The sequence below is a fragment of the Phoenix dactylifera genome, chromosome 17 (genome assembly GCF_009389715.1).
Source record: "Phoenix dactylifera cultivar Barhee BC4 chromosome 17, palm_55x_up_171113_PBpolish2nd_filt_p, whole genome shotgun sequence".
NCBI classification, from domain to species: Eukaryota; Viridiplantae; Streptophyta; class Magnoliopsida; order Arecales; family Arecaceae; genus Phoenix; species Phoenix dactylifera.
Window position 1 is genome coordinate 15,595,235 of NC_052408.1, and position 26,383 is coordinate 15,621,617.

The 26,383-nt window shown below is 40.0% G+C and overlaps 2 protein-coding genes across 7 annotated transcripts; both read right to left on the reverse strand.

Annotated features, from left to right (window-relative positions):
• Positions 1–5,814: 5,814 nt before the first annotated feature.
• Positions 5,815–7,847, reverse strand: LOC103705501 (zinc finger protein ZAT5). The gene has a single exon (XM_008789232.4). The coding sequence runs from the start codon at positions 6,924–6,926 to the stop codon at positions 6,060–6,062; it is 867 nt and encodes a 288-aa protein (XP_008787454.2). The 5' UTR covers positions 6,927–7,847; the 3' UTR covers positions 5,815–6,059.
• A 4,834-nt stretch (positions 7,848–12,681) lies between these two features.
• Positions 12,682–23,729, reverse strand: LOC103705500. 6 transcript variants are annotated; one of them, XR_003385350.2, is made up of 5 exons: positions 21,605–23,729; positions 19,204–19,251; positions 18,362–18,519; positions 16,445–16,613; positions 12,682–12,952 (listed from the first exon to the last, which is right to left on the reverse strand). XR_003385350.2 is itself a non-coding variant. In XM_008789231.4 (2 exons), exon 1 carries the CDS (start codon positions 23,341–23,343, stop codon positions 21,625–21,627), a length of 1,719 nt encoding a protein of 572 aa, XP_008787453.2. In that variant the 5' UTR covers positions 23,344–23,728; the 3' UTR covers positions 16,287–16,613; positions 21,605–21,624. The 6 variants fall into 6 exon arrangements, 1 of the variants encoding a protein (XP_008787453.2); XR_603793.4 differs by having other exon boundaries at positions 19,204–19,239; positions 21,605–23,728; XR_005506744.1 differs by lacking the exon at positions 18,362–18,519 and having other exon boundaries at positions 19,204–19,239.
• Between the last annotated feature and the right edge of the window lie 2,654 nt (positions 23,730–26,383).

Genomic DNA, 26,383 nt, shown 5'->3' on the forward strand with positions numbered 1-26,383 from the left:
GAGATCCCAATTTATAGTTTTTGATTAAAACGAACCAATCCCCCCGATCAGCTACCAGCTGTCCCAGAGAATTCCATGTTATACCTCGCCACGTGTTGCATTTTGCTCACGCTACAAAATCGGTCCGCATGCCACGTCAGTTAAATCATTTATAGGCCGACACGTCATTGATTAACGTGGAATGCTGTTCGGAGGAAACAGCCGTACTCGTACGAATATTATCGTACGGGCCCGAAATAATTTTAAGCCGGGACAATGGAAGTCTCGAGGAACACTTGTAATTAAGATGTCCCATGTTTACGTTATTCTTGGGGTGTTTTGCGCAAATGTTGGTTTTCGTCGTTTTCAGAGGAGAGCTTTAACTAAATGGCACTTGTAAGATAAGTTACGCGCCTGTTTCGCCAGGTACAACGAACGTCGATGAGAGACGTCACAAGGGTGACCGCGTGATATGCTATCCTCCACGTGGATTTGATGGGTTTTGCCGTTTGGGTTCGAACATGGAGTCCCAAATGATGTCAGAGGAATCGCTCTCTGGCTCGCAAATCATCGAGTGTCGAGCTTTTGATCTATGCGGTCGTGGGTTTTGTAAGACATGGGCTGGTCAGGATAAAGCCCAAATGTGTGGCCCATTGATGGTGTTTCAGAAAAGATTGGCTATGACTAAGAATATATTGCATGTATTCAACATGATCACATGTGTAATTATGCATGAGGTTTAGTCTTAGAGTTCCATTGGATTGTTGCAGCTAGACAAAGTTGTGATCGAATCCCTAAGTCTCATGGTACACCACCAAAGATGTTATTAGTGTCCTACTTGGCACCTTGTAGAATGAATTTCTGTTTTATAAGAAAATTAAAGATTGCAACGAATAGAGTCATTGATCAGTAAAGCAATCTTTTGATTTAATATTCAAGTTGATGGTAGAGTGAGAGGTGATGTTGAACTGTATAAGTTGATTTGAAAATGTTTTTATCCAATTGATTGATGCTTCTTAGAAGATTGCCCAAAAAAAAAGGAATGGAATCAACAACATTGAGAGAAACCTTTTTTGACTAAATTTTTTGAAGTAAGGTTCATTGGAAAGCCTCGAATTCAAATGATTATGGTCTTTTTTGTGCATTTAAGACATGTTTGGGTAATCGAGTAGGATCGGATTGAATTTTCTACTAGATTCATGGAGTAGGCCATTTTTTTAAGTATGGCTTTATCAACCAAATACCTTCCAGTCTAGATCCCATGGAAGAGGAGAGAAAAAAAACCTTGAACCCACAAACTGAAATTTAGGCTAAGATTTGGACATGTCCTTAGAAGATGTGAGCTAGATAAGCCAACAAGCTTGATTCTTGCATAATTTTTAGATCAATCCTGCGGCAATATCCAAACAAACCCTCAATTATTAATAATGATCAAGAATGATAGCCTAACATAATTCAATCTGAAAACTATTGTCATCATTGCAATAATGTTCTGTAATGACTAATATATATTCAATGTTTTGTATTCTTACATCAAAAGATAAAAAGTTTTGTATTATATTGCTCCATTGACAAAGAATCCATCTCCTCTTTCTTCATACTAGCAAGTGATATATGGCCAATTTATAGATTGTTTTTGTCAAAGTTAGAGAATTTTCCATAGTGGTAACTTCTTTTTTTTTTTCTCGAAAAAATAAAGAGGGACAAAATAAAATATATGACCCATCGGATAGAATATTGTTTATAGAAAAGTCTAGTTCATCTAATCAATATAATTGAAATACCTGGTCCAATCAAAATGTCCTAATAGTAAAACCTTTCAAACTTATCAGGTTTCCTCAACATCAACTTTAATGTACAGTTACTTCTTCTAGACGTGCAATACATTAATCATGTGACCCTGAATTTTCTAACCCAATCAAATGCGCTCAATATGAAGAGAATGTTGGATTGAAATTTTTTCCTTTTTTTTTTTTTGGTGAAAAAAGTTGGATTGATTCTTTAAAAAGCATAAAAGTAAAGATAACCTTATATATGACACTGAATATTTCATTACTGGCACTTCAAGGAGTTAGTAGTAGAAAGTACTTCAGAAGGAGAGGATTTGCCAAAACTTATGCCATTGTGTCATTCTTGAAACCAATTGGACGGGAATTCAAGTGTTTGCACAAGGATAAATGCATGGTGGAGTATTAAAGAACACACTCAAAGGAACTTATTCAGCAATTTGGAGAATCAATTTTAAAACACACAAGTCTTTATAATCCATGTGTTAACAAAAGCACCAAATACTGTGGCCATCTTGAAAAATAGGCACTCACTGTGAGCTTATGAAACATGTTCTTAACTTTGCAGGGATCTGTTTTCTCTGAAGAAAAAAAAAAGGGGGGTCAAAGTTAGATGTGGCTTGCAAAAACTAACTGTGTTGCACCAGTTGTTTTCCATTCAATCAAGTTGAAACACATGCCACAGAAAAACCTTGGATGTGGCTTCCTATGTGGACAAAGTTAGAATGGGACCAGTGCCAAATATTCTCTTTCTAGTTTCCAATGTGCTTTATCCATGGACAGTGTCTCATCTCATATTCAGACAAAAAAGATGCTTAGCTTGTAAATTTAGTAGAAAATTCTGTACTAAAATTTGGTTGCTGAACTTTAGAGAAAAAGTCACAGAGTTTTTGTATGAACAAATAATACAATCAGAACCAGTCATTTTCTCAAAATATCAACAACAACAACAGTGAACTGCCCCGAGGTAGTTTGTGAATAAAATTATGCTTTAATAATTTTTTATTATTTTTAAATTAATTTGTTGTCAGTTTATTCCTATATGAAATTGCAGGTTAGTTTATCTGAGATACCAATTCATCCAATCTTTGGAACTCCAACCCAAATCATTTCTCATATTTCAAACAATAAGAGAGAATCCAAATAAATGAGTTCCCACTTGAACTCACCTTTCACTTTTCTTGGTCATATCGCATTCAAATTGGAAGGCGATTCCTTTGGATTTCTTCTAAATCTCACTGCAGAGGATAAGACTCTTCTTGAACAAAATGTTTTTGACGTGTGGAATAGTAGACCTTACTCGCGTGCCTTTCATGAATGCTTTTAGGAAAAAAAGAAAAAGAAAACAGCCAATAGAACTCGTCAAGGCGGCCCCTCCAGACCTAATACGAGAGCTTATCCAGAACAGAGCATCCAATTCCACGTGAGCTTAAACCAATAAAAGCTTTGTTATCGTGATGTCCTCATCGAACCTTCAGCGGTATTACCACGAACACTACGGGGACGGGTCAACCACTACCATTCTACCTGCCGCACTTACACCTAGATATTTCTTGGTCAGCAGCAAGCGGCCGTACTTTGGCTTCCAACTATTTAAATCTACGCATGTACCTGAGTTTGTTTCAGCATTTCACCGCCCACAGTTCAAAAGGCCTGCAATCAGTGGATGTCAGGTATATTAAGGTCTTCATAAGTACATCCCAGCTACATGGACAGGAATTACAAGCAATTCTAGGCCTAACTTCTTGTTGTTTTTGCAGTGCTTGATGAGCAGAGCTTGACAAGTAAAACCATGTAAGAAAGTGATTCTCCAGAGCACCATATACAATCAATATAATCCCTAGTCCAAGTTTATTCTCGAGATTTAGGAGAGGAGAATGGGTATAAGTTTAGCCGATTCATATATTTTTTTTCAACTCCTCTGGGCAGGGAAATGCTGATTCTCAAGGATACTGAATATCCATGAGAAGAGGTAAAACCATATATTAGGGAGGCTGGGTATCATTTACCCAAGTCCTATCCATATATTCAAATAAAAATAATTTTTTGTTTATAACGTCTACCAATATTAGAGCATATCTTATAATAATATACAATGTATTGAGAAATTGTAATATTGTCATAATGTTAATATCAGAATGTTATCTATTATGATATTACTTAGTATTAGAATGTTAATATAATTATTAAATAACATTATTATATTAATATTAATATGGATTATTGATGTATTATCTTTTGCGCTGCCAAGTTTGCTTCATTCCTTAGGTATTACTTGTAGTTATCCAAACGTGTGAATCGAGTTAACCATTTGCATGCCATGCTTTCAATCCGAAAGAAACATGCACCTAAGTAAGCTCATGTGGATGTTGGAGCAATCCGAATGTGGCTCATGTGACTTGCTTACGTGGTGCTTACGGATTCAATTATTTATCATCAGGAGATTTTTTTTAAAAAAAAATCCAGTGTTCATAGATTACAAAATTTTGACACAAATTTGGCTAGCTTGACACATGGCACGTGTCTGTTGCAAACATAGGTTTGTGGTTTGCAAGCCACACAACTAGATCAAGACAATAAAGTGATAGATTCACTTCACAGAGTGCATGGAGCGAGGAAAGCCGCTGTGAATTTTAACAAGAAGAACAAGTAGAAGATGGTATTAAATTTATCAAAGTATCAGGGTGGAGGTGGATAAATTATTAAGAGAGAAGGTAACCGCCCCCATGGGACAATGTCAAACGCTGAAACATTCACCCCTCCATGTTTATGGTCGTCTCACGCAAAGTCCGCACCTGCGTCTGCTTGTGCTTCACTGCCCAAAACGTGCACTTAATTGACATCCAAGCCTTTGATCAAGTCATTCAAAGAATTTACTTCCCTTCTCATACATACTATTAAAGTAGATGGAATGGAGTGACTTCAGTGACTTGCTCTCTCTCTCCCTCTCTCTCTCGCTCTCTCTTCCGTCAAGGAATCTTCTTCTCACAAACTTGTTACATAGCTTATACTTGGCATAGGCAGGCTGTTCTGGTATATATCCCATGGTGTACTGGTCTCGAGCAAGTGATTAAGACCAAAGGGACACGAAAGAGTAGGCTATCCTTCGTGTCTTCATCATACGGCTAAGATTGCAGAGCTGGTTGCTAATTGATGGTGACGTGCAAGTGCTAAGGCCCAGGGGATTGGCAGTTTCTCAACCCTCAACATGTAATGTTCCATGGCATTTATTGATCCTAGTGTGAACTGATGTGTTAGGCAAGATAAATTGGATCCCCTATTTAAAGGAGATAAGTTTCTGGTTACATATTTAGATACATAGGAGGATTTTTTGTATGAATACCCTCCTAAATATCGGATTTTGCATAAATACCCTTCTAAAATTAATATTTACATTTATACCCTCGTAAAATACTTATTTTGCTATTCTACTCTTTTTTTTTATTTTTGTTTTTGCATATGTATCCATACTATGCAACAACGTTAAAAAATGGTTTTAAATTAAAAAGACTAAAATACCCTTAATAGGTAGATACGCAAATAGATCGTGAACCTGACAGAAGAAGAAAACAAGGACAATAACGTAATTTTAAAATTTTATTTTATTTTTAATTATTATAAATATGATTTTTTTTAATACCGTTAGAACAACTATTATATTGCGGACATTTGTATAATGGCAAAATTTTATGAGGGTATACATGTAAATATTAATTTTGAAAGAATATTCATGAAGGGTATTTATGCAAAAAAATCTAAAGAAGGAAGAGTTGTTCTGAGTATGTGCATGGGCAGTTAGCTACTTGCCTCCTTTCCATATCATCTTTTGCTCCTTTCTCGCATTTATGCGAAGAGAGTTAGTTGGCTTGCAGATGAAACAAACACATGAGAGAGGGGAACCTGATCCACGACCCCTTTCCTTGGTGGAGAAACAAAACCGACCCTATTCTAACCACCCTCGCCACCTCATTAATATTACTTTACACTACACCTTGCCTTCAATTAAACAAAGAAAACAGCAAATGATAACTAAAAAAAAAAGGAAGAAGAAGGAAGAGCCTTGAACTCGCTAGCTCCCTTTTCATGAACACAAGGATAGCCTTTTTCTTCATTCTTGTTACATAGCATCATGAGCACCCATCACCATAGGAGAACAACTAGAGTAAAGAATCCAAAGAATCAATGATAAATGGTAAAAGATATAATTCACATGACCCCCCATAATTCCCGATCTGGTTTGAGTTTTTGAAAGAAAAAAAAAATAACGAGGACAGTTTTGATTTCATTGCCTTCTTAATAATGGCAGTCCACCAAGGCCGACGCCGAGAAGACGAGCGGCTGTTTGCTTTCGAATGGGAAGGCTACGACGTCTGACGGCGATTTCGGGAATTCTCCACGGTCGTCATCAGATGGAGCGGGGAGGTTAAGATCCAAAGAGAGAACGTTCCGCTCCTTCTTCGTTTCCGAGGTCTCCGGGATGCTCAGCGGTCGGTGACGCCTCATGTGGCCTCCCAATGCTTGCCCTGAGGAGAATTCCGACCCACATATCGAGCACTCATGGACCTTCGGCTTGCTGTTGCTAGTGCTATTGCTATTGGCGTTGGTGGCGGCCATGATTGACTTCGAGAACGAATTCATGCTTATTTGGAGGCTATCTCCATCGATGACCACCGCCGCTTTCTTGTCTTCGGTTCCTGTCGTCGGGATCGCTAGCTTGGGCTTCTTGTGGCTTGCTCGATGCCCGCCGAGCGCTTGGAACGAAGGGAAGCATTTGCTGCACGTCTTGCACTCGTAGACATAGAATCCAGCCTTGCCGTTGGTCGTGGTGGTGGTCTCGGCGAACCTGCGGCTGGTGAACTTCTCGGTCGCACCGTTGCTGTTGGCCGGGTCAGCGGCACCTTCTTCTCTTGGTATTTGAGGCTTTGGGCCGGTATCGAGGGCTCTACCTTGGGCAAGGAGGATGAGGCAGTTGGCCATGTCCTCCTCCTCCTCGGTGGTGGTCCCGGAGAATTCAGCTGAGGAGGTCGAAGAGGCGGCGCCGGCGGCGGCTGGGGACGGCGGGAGGTGGAGCTTCTGGCGCTTGGTTCGCTTTCCTTTCACAACGGCATGGGTGCACTCGGTGTCGTTGTTGGAGAAAACGGCTTCCTCGGGAGTTTCCATTGCTCTCCCCTCCTCAGAAGGCTGCGGACGAGGAGATCGAGGTGGGGAGGAGGAAAGGGAGGTGGGGAGTTGGGAAACAAGAGAGGAAGCAAGAGAGAGTGGTGAGGAATGGAGGGGGTTTTTAGAGGCAGAGAAGGAAAGAGAGGGATGTGAATGTGGTGTTGAGAGGCGTTTATATTTATAGCGAATGAATTGGAATGGAGTTTTGGGAGTCAAAACTTAGGAAAGCCGCCCCTTTGGCTAACCGCGAATGAGTCGGCCAGCCTTCCGTTTCTAAGCTCTACACTTACTCACAGGATGGTGTTTAAATATAGGCAGCAAGAGAAACGCAAGAGGAGAGGGGAAGGAATAAGGACATGTGGAATTAGGAGGAAATTGAAGAGGCTTGGAGTAAAGAGAGGGGAGTGGGGAGCTATAGATGGAGAAAGAGTCCCTTATTTTTTGAGTAGTGTACACTTGACACCAGCCAAGGCTTTCGTCTTAACTAGGACGGGCTGGCCAATTGCAAAAGGAAATAAAAAAAGCTCATAGCTATTACACCAAAGTGGACCACGATAACAGGATGCTGCGTCCTTCACAAGTCCTCTCTCCAAAAAGAATATAAAAAGAGAGAAATGAGCGAGTAATAATGTGATGAGAGAGAGAGAGAGATTCGGTTGGCTTCGAAGCAAACCCGTTCCTTTTGGGCGACGATTCTTGCTGATAGGATTGGAGTGCAAGCCTGGAACCACGGAAAATGCGCTCCTCCGGCCCCTTTAAATTTCTCTCTCTTTATTAGCTTTTAGTTATATTAGATAGAGTCTTTTGAATGCTATTTTTAAAATCGAGGCCTTGCTTGTTCCCAACTACTAGAGAACGGGTTTCAGCTAATCCTCTCAAAACTACTGGAGCTAAAGATAGTGGGGGGACTTGAAGTAGTGGTGATGGTGTATGCAACGGCCACATATCTCGCCAACTGAAAACAGCTATTTTTGCCTCTAGAGAATGCACAACTTAGCCTACCATCCCTAATATTACTCACCAACTTTAACTTGTTTTTTTTTTTTTAATTGGTACTGTAAAGATTCGTACAGATAGATATTTATATAGGATCAAGTAACTTAAATAATACATTAGTTGTGATAGATATAGTAGATTTGGATTCGATAGATATAGTAGAAATATATTTAAGGTTGGATACTGGATTGAATGGCTCGAAGCGATTGACATGGAGGATGTGCAGATTTGTAGCCAAAGGAAGGAGAGTGCTGTAATTTGTGGGGGCCAAGTCAACGAGGGGGGTGGAGGATGAGTGGATTAAGAAGGGCAGATTCTTGGCGTAACGAATTGCTGCTTGGGTTGGTTGTGTGAGGCACGAAAGGGCAGAGCCAGCCAGGTCTCTTCCTAATGTCATTAGGTGGTGGTGCAAGCAAGGCATCGGTTGGTGGGAGTGGCTTCCTCTGTTCCATTCCCCACTCTTCTCTCCACCAGTCCAATTTATACTTCTCTCCCATTATACTTCAATTAATTGAACCACAGATACATCCCCTACCCCTCGCTGAACCCAGCTAATAGTAGAACAGTTGGGTGGTGTTTCATGTTCCTGCGGATAAGGCTTGCTTGATGTTACTCTACCGACTGCCAACTAGACCAAACTTAGCTGTGCAAAGAACAATTTAGGTAGAGACAGAGTTCCTGGAATTTAGAAATAACTGAAGAATTAGCTAAAACATTAAGAAAGAATTTTGAGTAAATTGAAAAGATTAGAATATAAAAAGTGATGACAATGATGGCAACACCACCACCACAAGTGACAACAGATGGCAACAACAATTTATAGTCCATGACTTCTTCTTAATTAATATGGTTTATGAATAAGTCATAAAATTTGTATAGAATTCAAGTCTAACGCGAGGAGGTTGTGTTTGAATTTCCAGAAGGTACTTCTCCAGCTTGACATAGACAATTCTTCCATCATTTTTATACAATGTTAGCGACTCTCCTGCTACTTTTCTTACAATAAAACTTACGAGCATCAACATCTTCTATCCTGATTATCAGACACTTGGTTTTGGAACCATTTAATTTCTTTTTCTCGCATCTGTTCCTCTTCCCTCCTGACAATGCAACTCATCTCTGTTGTAAATATGAATAATCTTCAATAAAAGATGGGTGGCTCCTTTTTGCCTTCCTTTTACATCAAAAAAAAAAAACTTATGGATGATAAATAACCATTTGTCAATTTGATTCTCTGAGAATAATTCAAAGAATCACTCAACTAGTGAAGTAGTTTAATATAGACCCTTCCACAGGGCAAGATAACCTTCACTTCAAAGGCCACATGAGACATGAGTGGAAAGTGGGACACTCTACGAGAGTATGCCGGAGAAACGGCTATCTCCTGTAGAATATTCGGCACCACTTCCCACGTTAGATAGATAGATAGATAGAGAGAGAGAGAGAGAGACAGACTCATGCCAGCCTTCCACCGTTAGCAAGGACAGATTCGGCGATTAATCCGCTAAGAGGAGCAAAAAATAAGGAAGTTCCACCCAAACATTAGCTGCGAAGTTAGATAATGCATTGGGATCAAGAAAACCAGTACCAACCGGACTCCCAATCATTTAGAGAGTTCTTTGTTCGCGTTATTATCGCCTCTAAGTTAGTGGCGTGGAGTGGGGGGAGTCAATGCCTTCTTCTCTTCTTTAGCTATTTTTCTTTCTTTTTTGTTAAGAGGTTAGCTTTGTAGATGGGCAACCACTACGCCCCTTGAATCTTGATTGGAGGTTTACACCTTATTCCTTGGTCTAATGCCATGTGCCACTTAATATACTTCTCACCGGCACATACACCAGCTATGGTTTTCTACCATGCCGACGCATCAATGAGGCCCACATGAGCTAATTAAGTGTAACTAGTCATGTAAAGCCACCAAACACTCGTTACCTTTCTGGCTTGATCTCTGAACAACCGATCTCAATTCGATCTCCCTATCGGATTAAAGTCGTCAACTTTGAAAGTTGAATTTTGAATCAACCTTATGAAATTCTTCACTGGTTAATAAACTTAGAAATGTGAAGTCTTGCATACACCTTTAAGCATCTTGAAGTGTAGATGAGACAGTAGAGAGCTTCGCATTTGTTTGCTAAATTATCGTCCTCAAATTGCATGGAAGGAAGCCCATATTTCTACTCTTTGACATCAATCCTCCCAAAAGGCTGCTTGGATGCTGCTGGCTACCATATTTGTACAGTATCTTCTACATAGATCAGAAATATAACATGAAGCTCCCCGCTGTAGCTAAGAAGTGGAAATGTCAAAGATAAAATATATATATTCTCGATCACACTATCTTAAAGTTTCCAAGAACTATAGTTGACCTTTTAAATGGATTATTAATGCATCCTACCTTTAATGGTCATGATGCATCCCAAATATTTGGGGTTTTAAACATAACAGACCCACTTCCACCCCACTCGACTGCTCTTTTTTTTTTCCTTTTTTTTTTTGAGAGAGAGAGAGAGATTAAGCACTACCGCCAAAAGAATTGTTGATAATTCTGGAGTAATTGAATTTTGTTCAGAAGCCCAAGAATTTCCATAGACCAACTAAATGATTCTCTAAATTATTCTCATGTCATTCTGCAAGGTAATTAATCATTTACAAACTCAACCAACTATTCATGTAATTTAATTCGATTGTTCCTTGAGCATACCTACTGCAGTCCCCTGCAGTTGAACGCATTGGATGAAAACAGTTCATCCCAACACTCAACCTTTACTTCTGGGGTCCTGGTGTTGCCAAAGCTTGAGAGACCATGCCACCGTTGTGTGAAAAAGAGAGATATGTGAGAGCCACAAACTAGACAAAGCCTCTCACATGACCATTGTGTTTCTACTAGCGATGTTGGCGTAGGAATTCCGGTGTGGTTCAAGCTGTTGTGCCACTGGAGGTAGTGGCAACTAGCAGTAGCCGTAGTGATGTTGTTAAGCTCCACTTGGATCCTGGAAGTTGAAACTGAGACGTATTTTCTGTGACCTCCAAAGCCTTTAACGACAGTGACCTCATACCAACTCCACCCAACTTTAGGTCTGCTCTGCTCTCAGTCTCCACTCCCCACCTCACGCTGCTTCCGTGAGGTTTTACATCCTTTTTTTGAGAAAGCAGCTCTCTACTGTTTAAAGGTAACAGTCCGGTGTGTCTTGGAGTGCTTGTGGAAGTCATGGCAGTGGAGTGGCCGCAGGTCATTCATGGAGTTAAGCTCCATAGTTTGGACTGTTTGGGTGTCATGTTACATCCCGGAAAGCCATCTTTACCTAATTTTCAATTCGGAGGAAAGGATGATGATATTTGGCCTTCTGTTGAAAGAAAGCTGTGGGTTTAGCTTACCAGGGAAGTCGATCTCCTGGCAGTTGTACCAGAGGCTTGAGTTCATATCTCGAATTTATCAAGTTGGCGGGCCGATGACGAATGGTGGAGGATTTGATATGTAGTATGAGGAAGCGCACAAGTATGTGTTTAATCCCACATGATAGATGTTGAATACTTATACAAGACCAAAAAAGCTCAAGCAATACCTTTCGGCTACGAACCTAACTACATAGTCTGAGTGATACTACAGCATGGGTTCATAGGGGCTGACTCCAGATCGATCGTAATATTTTTCAACTAGTCTTTTCGGGTAAGATCTTGAGTTGTGGCATGTAGCCTATGTCCAAATAGAATGGGTAAGTAAAGAATATCTTGGGAAAAGTTTGAATGCTAGAGCAATGAAGTTTCGACGCAACATGTATATTTTCTTCCTCTGCAAATTAATTAGGTGCCAGTTTTTCATTTAATTTAATATCGGCATTTTATTGGAGAAACCAGTGGACAAGAGATGATATATATGTTGACAACCATCAACTACCTAATTGGCAAACTTTCGTAGTTCTAATAGTCTAACCAACTATTCACCTCTCTCTCTCTCTCTAGTGGACCAATGTGTGTTTATAGTAGATATAGGGGCCAGCAAAGATGACAAATATCCACCTCATTTCTCTAAAACCTTGTGGACATAGTTGATGAGGCAAGTAAAATGGATCTTAATTCATTATGATTATGAGAACTCCTAAAAGTTCACCACTAGGGTCAAAAAGAAGGTGCCAGTGAGCTTGCTAATAAAGGTTGCACGAGAGATGGTCCCGATACCGATGGAGGACCGATGCTATTGTGTGTGGTTGAAATTCTACCACCATTTTGTAGCTCAAAATTGCTTATGGGTTTCTTCAGACCCCGAAATTTCTTTCAAAGAAAAATTTTGGTTTGTTCTGAAAGATCATTCAGCTAATTTGATTGATATTTCTGGGATGAAGCTAATGGTGGTGCTAAAAAAATGTTGGATACTTCTTTGAAGGACATATACCAGATCATGTGAGCTTTTCGAAGCGTATTAGATTTTATATCAGACAAACGGAACACCATGCCATGCTTCTGGCTTTATCTATGCACAGAATTCAGCAGCACCCTTTAAATAGACATTTTCTTAGAAGTATTCACGGTTGTGGAGACGTGGATAGGTGGAGTAAGGGCAGGCAATGAGGTGGTGGAAGGGCGTCCAAGAAAGTGGGACAACGTTGCTGTTGATGGTCGACTACACAATCACGGCCATCCATGTAACATGGAATGGTCCATCAAGATATTTGAATTAAATGGAAACAGACAATAGTATAGTGACTGAAAATAACAATAATTAAAAATCGCAGCAAGTGACATGGAACTTGTTAACTAGGTAATGAGGGTACTAAAAAGCAGGTAGATCACAATTACAATCAGCCATATTGTTCCACAAAACAGTAGGAAGCTAAGCTAAGACACTCACCTGCATGCATGCACTTGAAACTTTTAGAAGACATTTTCTGTTTAGAATCTCACCAGTTAAGCCGATAATAGAAGATAACCTCCAAATCCAATTCGCCTAAGACCTTCGAACTTGCAAAACATATTCCGGCATATACCCCTCTTCGAAGTGAAGGGTATGCGTTGTTGTAGATGCTATGTACTCAAATCTGCAAGTATAGGAGTTTTTTGAGGCCGAATACTTTGGGTTCAGCATATGGAGGTGTGACTGAAAAATTCAGTGTGTGCAGAGTAATCAAGAAATGAATGGCATCGGAAGTATTAAACTCAGAAAATGTTTGTCTCGGCAGAAAACCTAGTTGTAAGCAACAAATGCGCGCAACCATTCTCCTTGGTTGCATGATCCAGAGGACAGTGCGTGAAGAAAAAGGTAAATTCTGAAACTCCTGCCCGGGCAATCAGCATAAAAAGAAAAAGGTTTATGATTTTGTTTGTCCTTGTAATTTAGAGTCATATTCTGATCTTAGAAATCAATCAGTGAATGCATGTATGTAGGCATGTAGAAGAAAAAACTGCAGGGTTTTGCTCAAAAAAGAAACAACTGGAGGGTTGCACAGGTAGGCACATAGAAGAAGGCCTTCTTGTCATGATAAAAACTGCAGAAGGGTATGCTTGACCTTCAACTAGATATTTTATAGTGCCAGATTAAATTATGCATTTCATGAACAAGAGCAAAATCATACATATTAGCAGAAACAAGTTCTTTGTTTTCCGCAGCAATTAACGCTGCTAATAAGCCAGGCTCTACCGAGTTGGGCTGGCTTAGGGCTGGGCTGGGCAACTTAAAATGGGCCAAAGGGCTAGCCAATTAACCAAAATCACTCTCATCTATTTCTATTTGGGCATCGGGCTGAAGGGGTGATGGCCTGGGCCTTGGGTTTGGCCTGTATAAAATTTAAACTTGGGGTATATGCTGGATAGGGCCTGCCTATATCTGTTATAGCAATTTGGACTGACCATGCAGAGTCTTCAACAGAGCTTTATAAATGTAAGCAATATATTAACTATAGACCATTGAAAACAAAAACGCATAAAAACGGGAGACTAGAACAACATAAAAATGAACTGCTAATGATACAGCACTTGCTAAGCTTGCACAGCATGCTTGCTTGATTCTTTTTCAGATTTTTTAACTACCATGTTGAAGTACCAAAGTTTTTAGTACACTCTAATCAATAATGTCGCTGGACTAATCAGCAAATCAAATCACTGTTGAAGGACCTTTTATATCCGGTCTGGCTGCCATTTAATAATGAAGAATCTTGACCAAAACTTTTATTTTTGATGCCTTTTTATGATAGTCATTAAATTTTACTGCCTAAACTATGCTTAAAACAAGCCACAGATTTGTTTGAAATACAAACAAGGAATTAACAACCAAATTCAGATTTTTTCAATAGCAGTAAATTAAACCATTCCAGAACTTTCAAAATATGCTCATACTTTTTATAAGCAATATTAGGCAAACCATTTATAAGAGAAATCTCGTGGAATAGCTAAAGTTAGCTTCTATCAGTTAACATCATCTGGATTCACAGATAAATAAAAATTTAAATATCTTTCAGGAGTCTAGGTGCATGAGACATGAGCTATGCTACAGGATACATCCGAAAAATGATCCACAGAGCATTGCTTTATTTAATGTGACAGCAAAATTATTCTTACTCCGACTCACAATACGGTAACCTCTGGAATACTCTCCTTTTCCACCTTGGACAACCCTACCCTCTCCATTCTTTAAATTGCAATTCAGAGATCAAACTCCTATAAAATCCTCTCAATCAGCATACCAATCACAAGAAGCTCCTCCATAATGGATGTAAAAGACATGGTCATCTTCTTTGATTTCCTTGTTGGAGGTTAGAACCTTCAAATACTAGTCTCATAGCTAAAATTCTGTAACCTTATACTATTCTCTTTTGTCAGAACAACCTTATGCTAGTCAATCAACAGTTTGCATCATCAGCTACAAACACATCAATCCTAAATATAACCAGCAATTGCTTGTCCACGGCCGACCAGTGACCATAGACAGTCCGGACCATCCTCAGCTACCGAAGAACCTGACTGGATTCGAGCTCCAAAGCAGCATGCAGAGAACCTTGCTTATCAACCCGAGTGGTCTGGATTTATAAGGGCACGCACAAAGTGCACTGGCGATGGCAAAAGGCGGCCAACATGCCAAACAGCGAGCTGCAAGACCAGCAACCTATATTGCAAGTATCTGCCGCCGCTGTCACCCCATCACTTTGGTGGTATTCTTGAAAGGATTTGGCCGTGGCCAAGATAGATATGCATTGAATCTCGCTCTCAGCTTCAACATGCCAGATTCTGTCAAGCCACCGAGGACGTCGCAGTGTGGCATGGGGGCTTGCATGTGAATGCTATCTATCCACCGAAGCTAAGGGTCAAAGTTTGATGCCTCAAGACCGGATCCATACTGGTGCCACACTAGCACGGTATTGGTATAGTATAATACAGAATTTTTTTGGCATACCAAGCATGGATACGTCATCCATACCGAATACTGCTACTGAACTGGTACGGTACAGTATGCTTCGTACTACCTGATCCGAACCGGTATGGCATACCATGTTGAGATGTTGGAAAAGGGAGGGGAGGTGACCCAGCTAATTGCTATAGAGGGAAGTATGACAGGACAGACCAGTGTAAGCCCGCCAACTACAGTCGGCTTTTCAAAAACACACACCCTTCTACTATCAGAGTTTATGTATGATATAAAGCGCGATGTTCAACTGCAGCAGCGAGGTGTTTCATTATCTGATTACATTTTGTCCCACAAGCTGATGAAGTGCACGTACTATTTTTAGACAAATAATAACAGTATTGATTAGTAATAAAACTAGCAATTGCATCACATTTTTCTCTTAAGAATATCATTAGTTCACAACTTTCATTTGACGGCATCTCAACCATCTAACAAATGGCTATTGAATTATTGATACTTGTGTGCCAGTCTTCTTCTGTTGTTAGTAAGTCTCTGTCTTTGCTAAAATACTTATTTAAAAAAAGAAAAAAAAAAGAATATCTTATGGATGCTCGAATTCACACCTAAGAGCATCAAGCTCGCACTCCATGGATACCACAGATCGCTAGAAAACCAGCAGAGTGTAAACTAGTCTCATATGGCAGAATTCCTGTTGGCCAGCCCATTGATGCATCCTTTGCAAGGAGTGCACAAACAAAACCAGGCATCGAATTTTTCAGGTAATGCCAAAAGAACATTCAACCCTACCTGAGAAGATTTAAAAAAACCTAACATCTGTTTACTTGTTTGACGATCGTTTTGAGTTTAGCCCATATAAGCTCAATATCTCTGCAGTTAGGCTTGTTTACATGCAACTATTATTACTTTGTACACGCTTAAATATAAATCAGAAATTAAACATCAATTAACCATCAAATCAAGAATCAACTATAAAATCTATAACCAATAGAATGTAAAAGGGCAGTAAATCCAAGGCACAACCTCAATCAACTGAAATACAAGTTGCATGGAAGACAAACAGGACTGCATAAATTGCACGGCAGAGTCTAAAAGTCAACAAATTAAAACTATTGCTGCACTCAGACTGTTAAGTGTTAGTACAAGGGGAAAAAAACAAGATTTGCAAATGCACCTGAACTTTATGATTATCTTCATACGTAGCTATTGAATAATCTCAGCCACGACATCAAGGGGTAAAATGCTCCCATCCACTTTCCTGCATTTCTTTATTACAGTTCTTTCATTTGAGGAAGTTCTCTTCCCAGATCAGATCAGCAAGTCTATCTTTATGTGCTGAGATGCTGAGAGGAGAAAAAGAAGAATTAATATAAGACGAACTAAGTTGACAACATTACAATATTTGGTAACCACCACCAAAAAAAGCTAATTAAGTGAATCGCCTTCATCTGATTGTGCAGAGAAAAAGATAAAAGTTTCAGTAGTTAACATAAATACAGCATCCGAAATATAACTGCAACCATAGCAACAATCATGCATAACAGTACCCTAGAAGGCTAGAACAGTATCAACTTTGATTCAATCTACGAAACCCTCCTCTCTCTCCCCCTCCGCGCGCGTGTGTGTGTTAAAGAGAAAGTATATTTGATTTTCAAAGGCTGGGATTTCACAAATAAGGTGAATGGTGACTTGCTGCATGTCAAAAAAGTTCAGGTTTGTTGTAGTTATTTTTGGCAGGAATTTAAGCTCTTAACATCTGTGAATAACCTTAATCAGTTGCTTGCCAAACTAGATAACCAACATGTCTTGAGACATTGCATTTTTTTCCCTGAGGGAAGTAAAAGAGGCTCAAGGAAGCCTAAGAAAAACATTTCAAAGATGATTTTTTTTTTGAAAAGATTTATCAAAAGTTGAGTGATCCGACGAAGAGAAGAAATTGAACATTGGCTAGTGCACTTGTTTATTTATGTTAGAGGAGGATACCTTGCGAAGAGTTAGGGATGGGAGAACCATTGGTTGTATAATATGAATTTCAAAGTTACATTGATGGCTAGTGCCCACTAGATCATTATTTTCTTATTGACAATCTGCAATTTTCTCTCTCTCACACACACACTCTCAACCTAGTCATTCATTATCTCTGTGCCCACAATTAGTGAAATAACCTACACTTTGCGCAAACTAACGTCAAAGGCTCACAGCCTTCAAAAACATATGACACAGTTAGGAATGGAAAAGAGTGATCAATGATTTAGTGCCTTGATTAGATTGTAGTGAAGCAAAGATCAACTACATGTTTCCATGGATGGATGACCAGTTCACATGAACTGAAAAATTCCACCAACATCTTCACAACTCGTACCTTCCACAATCACTGATCCATCCAAAAGCAAAAGAACAACAAGAATTTGTCCTTCACATGCTGGAAGGGTTTACTTTTCTATTACTTCTATCCCTATACACCTGTAGACTCAGACCTTTAAGTAAAAATCTTATAATCCCTGCCAATCTTATTCACAGGACTGTTCAGCTGCAGGTGTGGGTGACAGCAAGCATAAACATCACTTGGCAAGAAATCTCCCAATCTGAAGAACTCCTTTGCTGATTAAGAGCCTTCAGAATCACAGCATGAGAGGTACTCTTAACAGACTGGGCATCTGTAACCCTTCCAATTGCCTTCCCCTTCTCATTTTTTTCTGCTTTCTTTGCTCTCTCTTCCCCTCCTTTCCCTATTTTTCTGTTTCCTTCTCCCGTTTTTTCCTTTTTCTCTCCCTAATTTCTCCATGATGGAACCAATAAAAACACTTAATGACATATGAAAGAGCTTTCACAAAAATATCATCAATAGTAAGAACCAGGAGGTAATAAAGTATTGACAACCAAATTATCACACAAAATGGAAAACTATGCTATGCTGTGATAAAGGTTAGATTTATTTCTGCAGAGACAGCACAGCGGTAGCCACTATAGATTATGTTGTCCATTCTTCTGATCACCCATAACTAAGTAACAGACCTAATATAATCTAATTTATGAAGAACAGAAAAATAAATGAAGAGAAGATATGTACAAAGTGCAAAACCTCACTCACCTACAGGAGAGAATGTTGTGATTCAAAAAGCATTGCAAGACTCTTCATGAGGCAAGAGGGCGCACACCTTAACACACGATTTATTGAAAGAGGAAGAAAGGTTCTAGGTTTTCAATGGCTCCTCTTTCTTCAAATCTGATTTATTGAAGAAAGATCCTCTGCAGATGAAACTCGATCATTATACAAGCTGGCAAAAAATCCAATCTTAAAAGATGTTGGTCTAATTATATCTTTGCCCTTTATATGGTGACAAAAGCTAGACACAACATCTAATAAAGCTAGCTCCATGCTTTGATCTTAGAGATAACCAATTTAGATATCAAGGCAGTTTCTATTCATGTTGATTTCAACAAAGAAAATCATATATGACAACCAGAAGAATCTTAGAGGTGAAGAATAAACAATATTTGGTTTGCAAATTTTGTGTGTCTATACAAGCCTTAGCTGCCTCATAACCTTCCCAACATGATGCCTTAGCCATCCAAACAGAGCAAGTTCTGCTGGGATAACTCGGAGTAACTGAACATCCTGCAGTGTTGCAGTGTCTCAGATCTTTCAGCATAGCTTTAAAGATCTTGTTGCGAGAAGGAATGCTGACCAAAGCATCAGCCTCCTGATCTCTTTTCCTTCACTGTATAACAGATGGTGTTGGTGCTAAATGACATCCTGCCACAACATTGTCAACCCCAACATTTGTGGATGAGGGGAAAACAGTGTACCACCGCGCTACTTAGTTAATAAAGGACATCATCAACAATGATGAAAACCTGTGATTTTCCAGGAAACTTGTTTTAAAGTGTCTGTTTATGGCTTTACGATAACACACCAAGTCAGATGTTTACCTCTGCATATTTTTGCCAAACTGACATCCCACCTACCTGCAAAATTTTCTAAAACCATCGTCAATACTTCACATATTAATAGCTTGCATGAACTAATGATTTACCAAACAAACAAATGAAAAGAAATAAAAACTTAGACATGTTTTGTGATTATGAAATTCATTAGAGCTCGAGAAAAGATTAAAAATAACTTGTAAAACACTAAAATATGTATAAAGAGTGTCTTAGACACCAAATATTGGTTGTGAAAAACTCCATGCTAGGCAATTAGATCTAACACGTTGATACAACAGAAGGCTCCCTACTGAAGCATCGCTGAATCAACACTCATCAGCACCCCCACCTGTCTGCAAGAAATGCTTCTTGATGGCTTGCAATGAAGTCTAGCGGCCATGAATCTTGCACAGGATTTTAAACAAATCATAAAACCACCAAAAAATTGAATGTGGGGAAGAGAAATCATTTAATTTTTGACTTGTGCAAAAGCCAGAATAAGAGGAAGTTTTGGCCTTCACCAAGTTGCATAAATAGTTCTCCCATACTTAAAAAAATGACACAACAATAATAACCAAAATATATGTACAATTTAGATGAAATGGGTATCACATGTTTTTAATCAAAAAAGAAATTCATACTTTGATTAACTAGCTAATCACAAAGAAAAGGAAGCCTCATCTTGTGATTGCCATGATCAGAACGTCATTTTCCATTCAGAACAGATTCTTGTGCATTCTCTGATGGCGAATGTTTTGCCTTAAATTCCCATGCTATCTCAAATGGACAACAATTTGATTTAAAGCAAGCAGTGACATCTCCTTAATAATCTACGAGATTCCTCGCTTACAATCTCCGATGCAAATATTAAAAGATAGCTTATACAGCTCTTGAATTTGGCAGCATGTTGGCAATAAATGAATTGTTAATTTTTCCTTTTGTTGGTACATCAACATTAATGCACCAGTTAAATAAAATAGAATATATGGGAGTCCTATGACAGTCAGAATATATAAGAAATAATATAGAATTTGCACATATGACCAAAACTTGAGCACCATCCAGAAGAATAGCCAAACAGATGAAGACGTATTAAGATAGACCATGGTGGAAGATATGAAGGAAAAGTGTGTAAAAGGCAAATTTCATGACATTGTAGAGACGACAAAGTGATATCTATGACAAAAACAATCAATAAAGGGACAAGCACATAACAAGACTGCAATGTAGCCATAAAGCAGGTCAATCCACGTCCTAGCACCAGGCCAGATGACTTCTCAAGAAAGCACACAATGTCAAAGCAAAAATTAATTGCCCAAGAATGTCCGAAGGCAAAGTGGCCAGCATAATCATCCTCATGAGAACTAAAATTTATGGTGGATAATGCAATTGATTTAAGCGAAACAGAATTAACTAGACCCAAATTCAACAATTACTACGCTATGGGCAAAGGATGAGAAATACAAAAGTTTGATACTTAACCATGAGGGAAACCAGTCAAAGTACACAACAGCAGTAATACAGCAAGAAGGGTCCAAAGAGACAAAATTGCACACATATAACACTACTACCAACTATACACAGGAGTGCTCTGTTCATAGCTGCACTAAAAATCTATACCCAGGTGCAAAGCTAAATTAAATAAAAAAAATATCATGACATTTGAAAAAGAAATAGGCTTTGCCTAAAGAATTTTCAGATGCCCGACCAGGTGCTAATAATCCCAAACTCAGTGCAATTTTCCATTCCTTTACTTGGATACTCTAAATAAACAGGCAACATTAGATGCTCACTAAAGGAGTTAACCACAAATGTTAGATATTCACCAATTAGCATACGTGCATCCAACTCAGGTTGTTTATTATCAAAAACCCCAAAAATAGTTACAACTGTTTGCAATAAAGATATTACAATATTAGGCAATGATGATGTCGGCTTCTGATGGCTGACACCAAGCAGCCCCCCCCCCCAACCCACCACCACAAACAAAAAAAAAAAGGAAAAAGAAAACGAAAAACCTAGGGACCTGCTCTGGAAAGAAACTAAAGCTTCCAATATTCACTAAAGCGGCAGCTATCAAAAGAGATGATGTAAGAGTACCATGACCAACAACAAATTGCCATCAATGGCAATCAGCATAACAGAAACACATTAGCTGCTCCAACATTGAGGACAACAACAAGGCCATTGTATCCAAAGAACTCAACTAATATAGTCAACTCAAATTTCAAAAAGAAAATGGTAAGCTTGCTAGACAATAAATTCATCAGAATGCTACCAATCTGTAGGCAGAGCATAGCAGCCCCTATCACACCAAGAATTAAATTTTCTTACAAGGCCATAGGAATCTTCAGCAAATCTACTAAAGCAATTAACACAAGGAAAACTCTTCAAAATTTCTGCATACCGAGTGAATCCATCAGTAGTTCAGGAATCTGTGCGGCAAGCATTAATCCCATCTTTGCAATCACTTGTGAGATCATTGAATGTCTCAATCTGCTTCTTGCCCCTCAGGAACACTTCGGTGTCAACCTCCACCCTCATGTAGCCATCAAACTCCACCGGAATCCCAATGTTGAGCCTCTGGGTCTCTGTATACCACTCACTATTCTCATCCCACAAGTCCTTGAAATCGTCAAAGAAATGAACTATATACTTATCCTTCAATGGATCAAAGAAGGAGGTATCAGGCTCATTTGTAGCGATATAGAGGTGCCTCCGGTCATCAATCTTCTCCCCCAGTGTCGACAGTAGAGCCTCAGGGGATGTGTCCCTTGCCAAATTAGGCCAGAGCTCGGTGTTCCTGGCCTTCTCTCCTCTGACGACATGAACCGAATCAAAGTCCCAGTTCATCCTTGAGGCGATACCGGAGACTATATCCATCAAGCGGCGAGATTTCCAAATGAGGTGCCATGGCCTCTGGATCACCGACTCCGTTTCCCCCTCGCAGACCCTGTACCAGTAGTTGTCAGGCTCGACGGCGCCGAACTTCCTCATGATGAGGGCGTCCTTCACCTCGGCCAGCTTCATGGGCGTGACTTTGAAGTTCTCCACCAGGTGGAGCCCCAGCCGGTCCTTCTTCTGCCACAAGGCCCAGTCTTTCCAGAACTGGCGCTCGTCAAGGACCGACGCCGAGTCCCTCAAGTGCTCGAAATCGAAGTAGAACCGGAAATCCTTGCCCTCTTCGTCTTGATTCGTGGAGGTGTACATGGAATTGAGGCAGATGCTGAGATCCATGATGAGGGTTCGGTTCAGGTACTGGGCTTCTCCCAGGGCACAAAGGAAGCTCCAGAGGTAGTGATTCATAGGCTTGCAGCGGTCGCCGCCGCCGGTGTAGATGAGGTACTTGCCGGCGCTGAACTTGCCTTCGGACTCCACCACAGGGAGGGTGTCGTTCACGGCCTCGCCGACGACCGGAACAACAAAGGGCTTCTCGCCATTCCTGGGATCCAAGCCGTCGGCGGAGGAGGAGGAGAGGGTGTCAGAGGAGGGGCCGCCCTTGAGCTTGTTCTTCTTCTTGCGGGCGTTGACGCCGGTATGGTAATCGCCAATCTTGACGACGGAGTAGGTGCAGTTGGGGCCGCGGGCGAGATCGAAGCGGCGGTAGTCCTTGTAGAAGGCGGCGCGCTTGGCGTCCTTGGGGCGGAAGCGCCAGGCCATGTCGCAGGTGCGGCCATCGCCGGCGCCGGGGGCGGGCTTGCCGAAGCGGTAGAAGTGGTTGTTGCGGTAGGTCTCGATGGAGGCTTGCATCATGACGTGGTAGACCTCCGGGTCCTTGCAGTCGATAGGGCCGCCCTTGTCGTCGCAATCGCCAGCGGCGGTGGGGGAGACATCGGAGAGGCGGATGGCGGGGGAGGGATCGTCGTCGGAGGCGGCGGAAGCGTTGAGGAAGTCCTCGCCGGTGCGGAGGACGGACTCGTCGGAGCGGAAGGTGGCGGAGGAGGTGGCGGTGAGGAAGGAGGTGAGCTTGGAGGAGGGGTGGAGGAGGGGGTCGTCGGGGTGGTATGTGGCGGCGATGATGGTGAAGGCCAGGACGCCGAGGACGAAGAGGGCGAAGCCGAGGTTGCCCACGAGATGGAGCGCTCTCTGACCCAGGCTCTCCGCCCGGAAACTCGCCGTCCGGCTCGGCAGCGGCCGCCCTTGCATCGCTCCTTATTTCTTACTTTCTCGATCGTCGTCAAGAAATCAAGAAATCGAAGGGAACGGGATTGGATTGGATCTCGTTTGGCTCAGTGCTCGTTGTCGTCCATTTCTAGTGGTGTGGAGATCTGGATCCGGGCTTCTGGAGACTGGAGTGAGGCGTAGGGCGTCACCCGTCGGTGATAGTGGTGGTGCTTTTTTTTACCTTTTTTTTCTTTTTGTTATTTTCTTCAGTTGAGAAGAAGGGTGACGTGCGTTCGGCGACGCCGGATGCGGAGGCACGAGGAGGAGCGCGCTTTTGAATTCGGGGGTTCACCTTGATGCTGGTTCGCCGTTTTGATGAGCGGGAGGTGGAGTATTCGGACGGCTGGTGATTCTCATAGATATGGAAGGTATGTTATTTGGACGGTAGACATTCTGGGAGCTGACGGTATTATTCCATTTCTGTGGTGACGATTCGGGCGGATGGGTTTTGACCGGCACTGCTGACTAACTGTTATTGTATCTGCACGTGTCACTAGAGAAATACAGGAAATCACTTGCTCTGCCACGTGTCTAAGTTGCACTAAGCGCCATTTGATACCGTTATTATCAAGGTTTTTTTTTTACAGAAATACCACCAAATATCAAATTTTGCATAAATATCCACCCAAAATTGATATTTATATGTATACTTAGTAAAATACTTATTTTTGTTATTCTACTTTTTTTTATCCTTATTTTTGCATATGTGCCTACACCATTTAATACCGTTAAAAAATTAATCGTTTCAAATTAAAATGACTAAAATATTTTTTATGAGTAGATGTGAAAAAACTATTTATGAAAGACAAAAAAAATAATTTCAAAATTTTATTTTATTTTTAATTAAATATAGGCATTTGTGCAAAAACAGTATTTTATGAGGGTACAGAAATAAATATAAATTTTAAGAAAATATTCATGCAAATTTAAATTTGTAGAAAAATATTCATGCAAAAAAAACTCTATTTTTAAGCTAATAATAGTAAATGCATGATCTTTTAGCGTGCATATGTAAGGAATTCTTGTTAAATTTTAAGCTGCTAATTGGCCTTTCTATGTTTGTTTAGCACTGTAATAGGGCATTGAATTTGCTTGGGCATCGTCATGCATTAACAAATCACACGAGCTGCATCCCGATCATGTAAGAGCATTCATAGGTAATTTTGTCCAACAGAAAATTCCTCTATTGCTCTCTTGCGGATGCATGAATACAAAATTCTTCTGCAAAAATTGCTTTGCGATCCAAATTAGTTTATACCTGTTTTATTGTACCCTCATACAATTTGTCATGCATAGACATAATTTTTTTTTTACATGTGCAGTTACAGTGCATCGGCCTTCTACCATTGACGAGTCTAAAAAGTGCCGGATATATACCGCTTTATTTTTCAGAGTGGCTATTTTTGTATTTCAAATACATGACCTTAAAATTGCAATGTAGAAACCTCATTGTTATGCCAAAAATCGGTCTCATGTGTTACATTGGTATTTGATATGGCCCTAATTCGATGACCTTATTACCATTACAACTTGGTTACACCATCCAATGGCAAAGTGACAAATGGCACACACATTTAAAATATGGGTGGATCAACATGAGCACTTAAAGCTCCACATATTTTAAGAGGTGCAAATAAGGTTGGCATATCTCTATATAAATAGATTTTGGGGGCCAGGAAGGCAACTCATCTCATCTATTCTCATTCATAGCTCGTAATTTTAGGTTTCCTTTTCTACTTTGTTCTATCAAAGCTTTGCCTAATTTAGGCATCAGAGGATTCTTAAACTCTCCAAACTTCATCGGATCGGATTTTGGGGCACGATAGCATTCATTCTTACCAGCACTTGAGCAAAAAAAAAAAAAAAATTACTGTACATGTATAATATCAAACAGTAATTGCCATCACCAATACATGCAAAAATATTTCTTACAATGATTATGGCACCACGCAGAAGGCATGATGTCAAAACGGACAGTAAGAGGACGTGTTCGAAGTAGTTATCCTGACAATATAATTGAAGAAAATTATAGATAGTCCTACAAACAATACTTACCTTTGTTTTCCTTTTCTTATAAACAATGATCATAATGCATTGCAACAAATATGATTGATGTTGGAAGAATAATGTACAATAAATATAAATTCTCCGATAGAATTTTAGGCAAAACGCTTGTATGGATTTAAAAAATTTTATTTAATGGGTGAGTGAATTACTGATCAACTTCCTGTATATTTCTACTGCATAGTGTACGAAAGTAATATATATTTAGAAGTTAAGCCAAAACAAGTATCGATTAAAATTTGAATCAGTTCCATTCACACCAAAATGTTGAAAATCATGTCAAGCAGGATTCTTTTTCCGATCATCCTCTTGACCTACAAAACAATGAAAAGATCAAGTAACAAATTGAAATTTCTTTAAAAAATAAGGCTAATGAATGGATTCCATATGATTAGGAACCAACCCAATTCAAGAGTCTTTTTTGAGTAAGACTTAGGCAAGCCCAATCATATGGATTATAGGATAGAGACCTAGTACATAAAAAAGTGAGCATACGTTGGAAATGTCTAACTGTTTCACCTGTTATCTAGATTCGATTCGGATCGATAATTTTTTAATTTATCTTATATTTGATCAAATCCATATTTGGTCTAACCATGCCTAATTTTCACTCCTAGGAGAACCTCATCCGCGTAGCAACTTCTACTGGGCCTCCTTTCCGCTGGAGAATGTTCGATACTAGCAGACAAATTTTACTCATATCTTTCCCACTCGTAGGGGAACCCCACCAACGTGGCAACCCTTTCCACGTGTGAGTAAGTCACACTAGCATCTCCACCTGTGCAAACTAGACGAAAGGTATCCGGTCTCCGCATTTAATCGATGCCCGTGCGTTTCGAACCTAGGCCACTTCGGTGAAATGTTAGTCCCGTTTCAACCGTGCTACCACCTCGGTGGTTCTTTTTTTCTTTCTTTCTTTTTGTTTTGAAAAATACTCATGCGCCCATCTCAGGAAACC

Bases quoted from the DNA above. Each gene is read 5' to 3' on its own strand.
- LOC103705501 (XM_008789232.4), bottom strand. From the start codon at position 6,926: ATGGAAACTCCCGAGGAAGCCGTTTTCTCCAACAACGACACCGAGTGC.
- LOC103705500 (XM_008789231.4), bottom strand. From the start codon at position 23,343: ATGCAAGGGCGGCCGCTGCCGAGCCGGACGGCGAGTTTCCGGGCGGAG.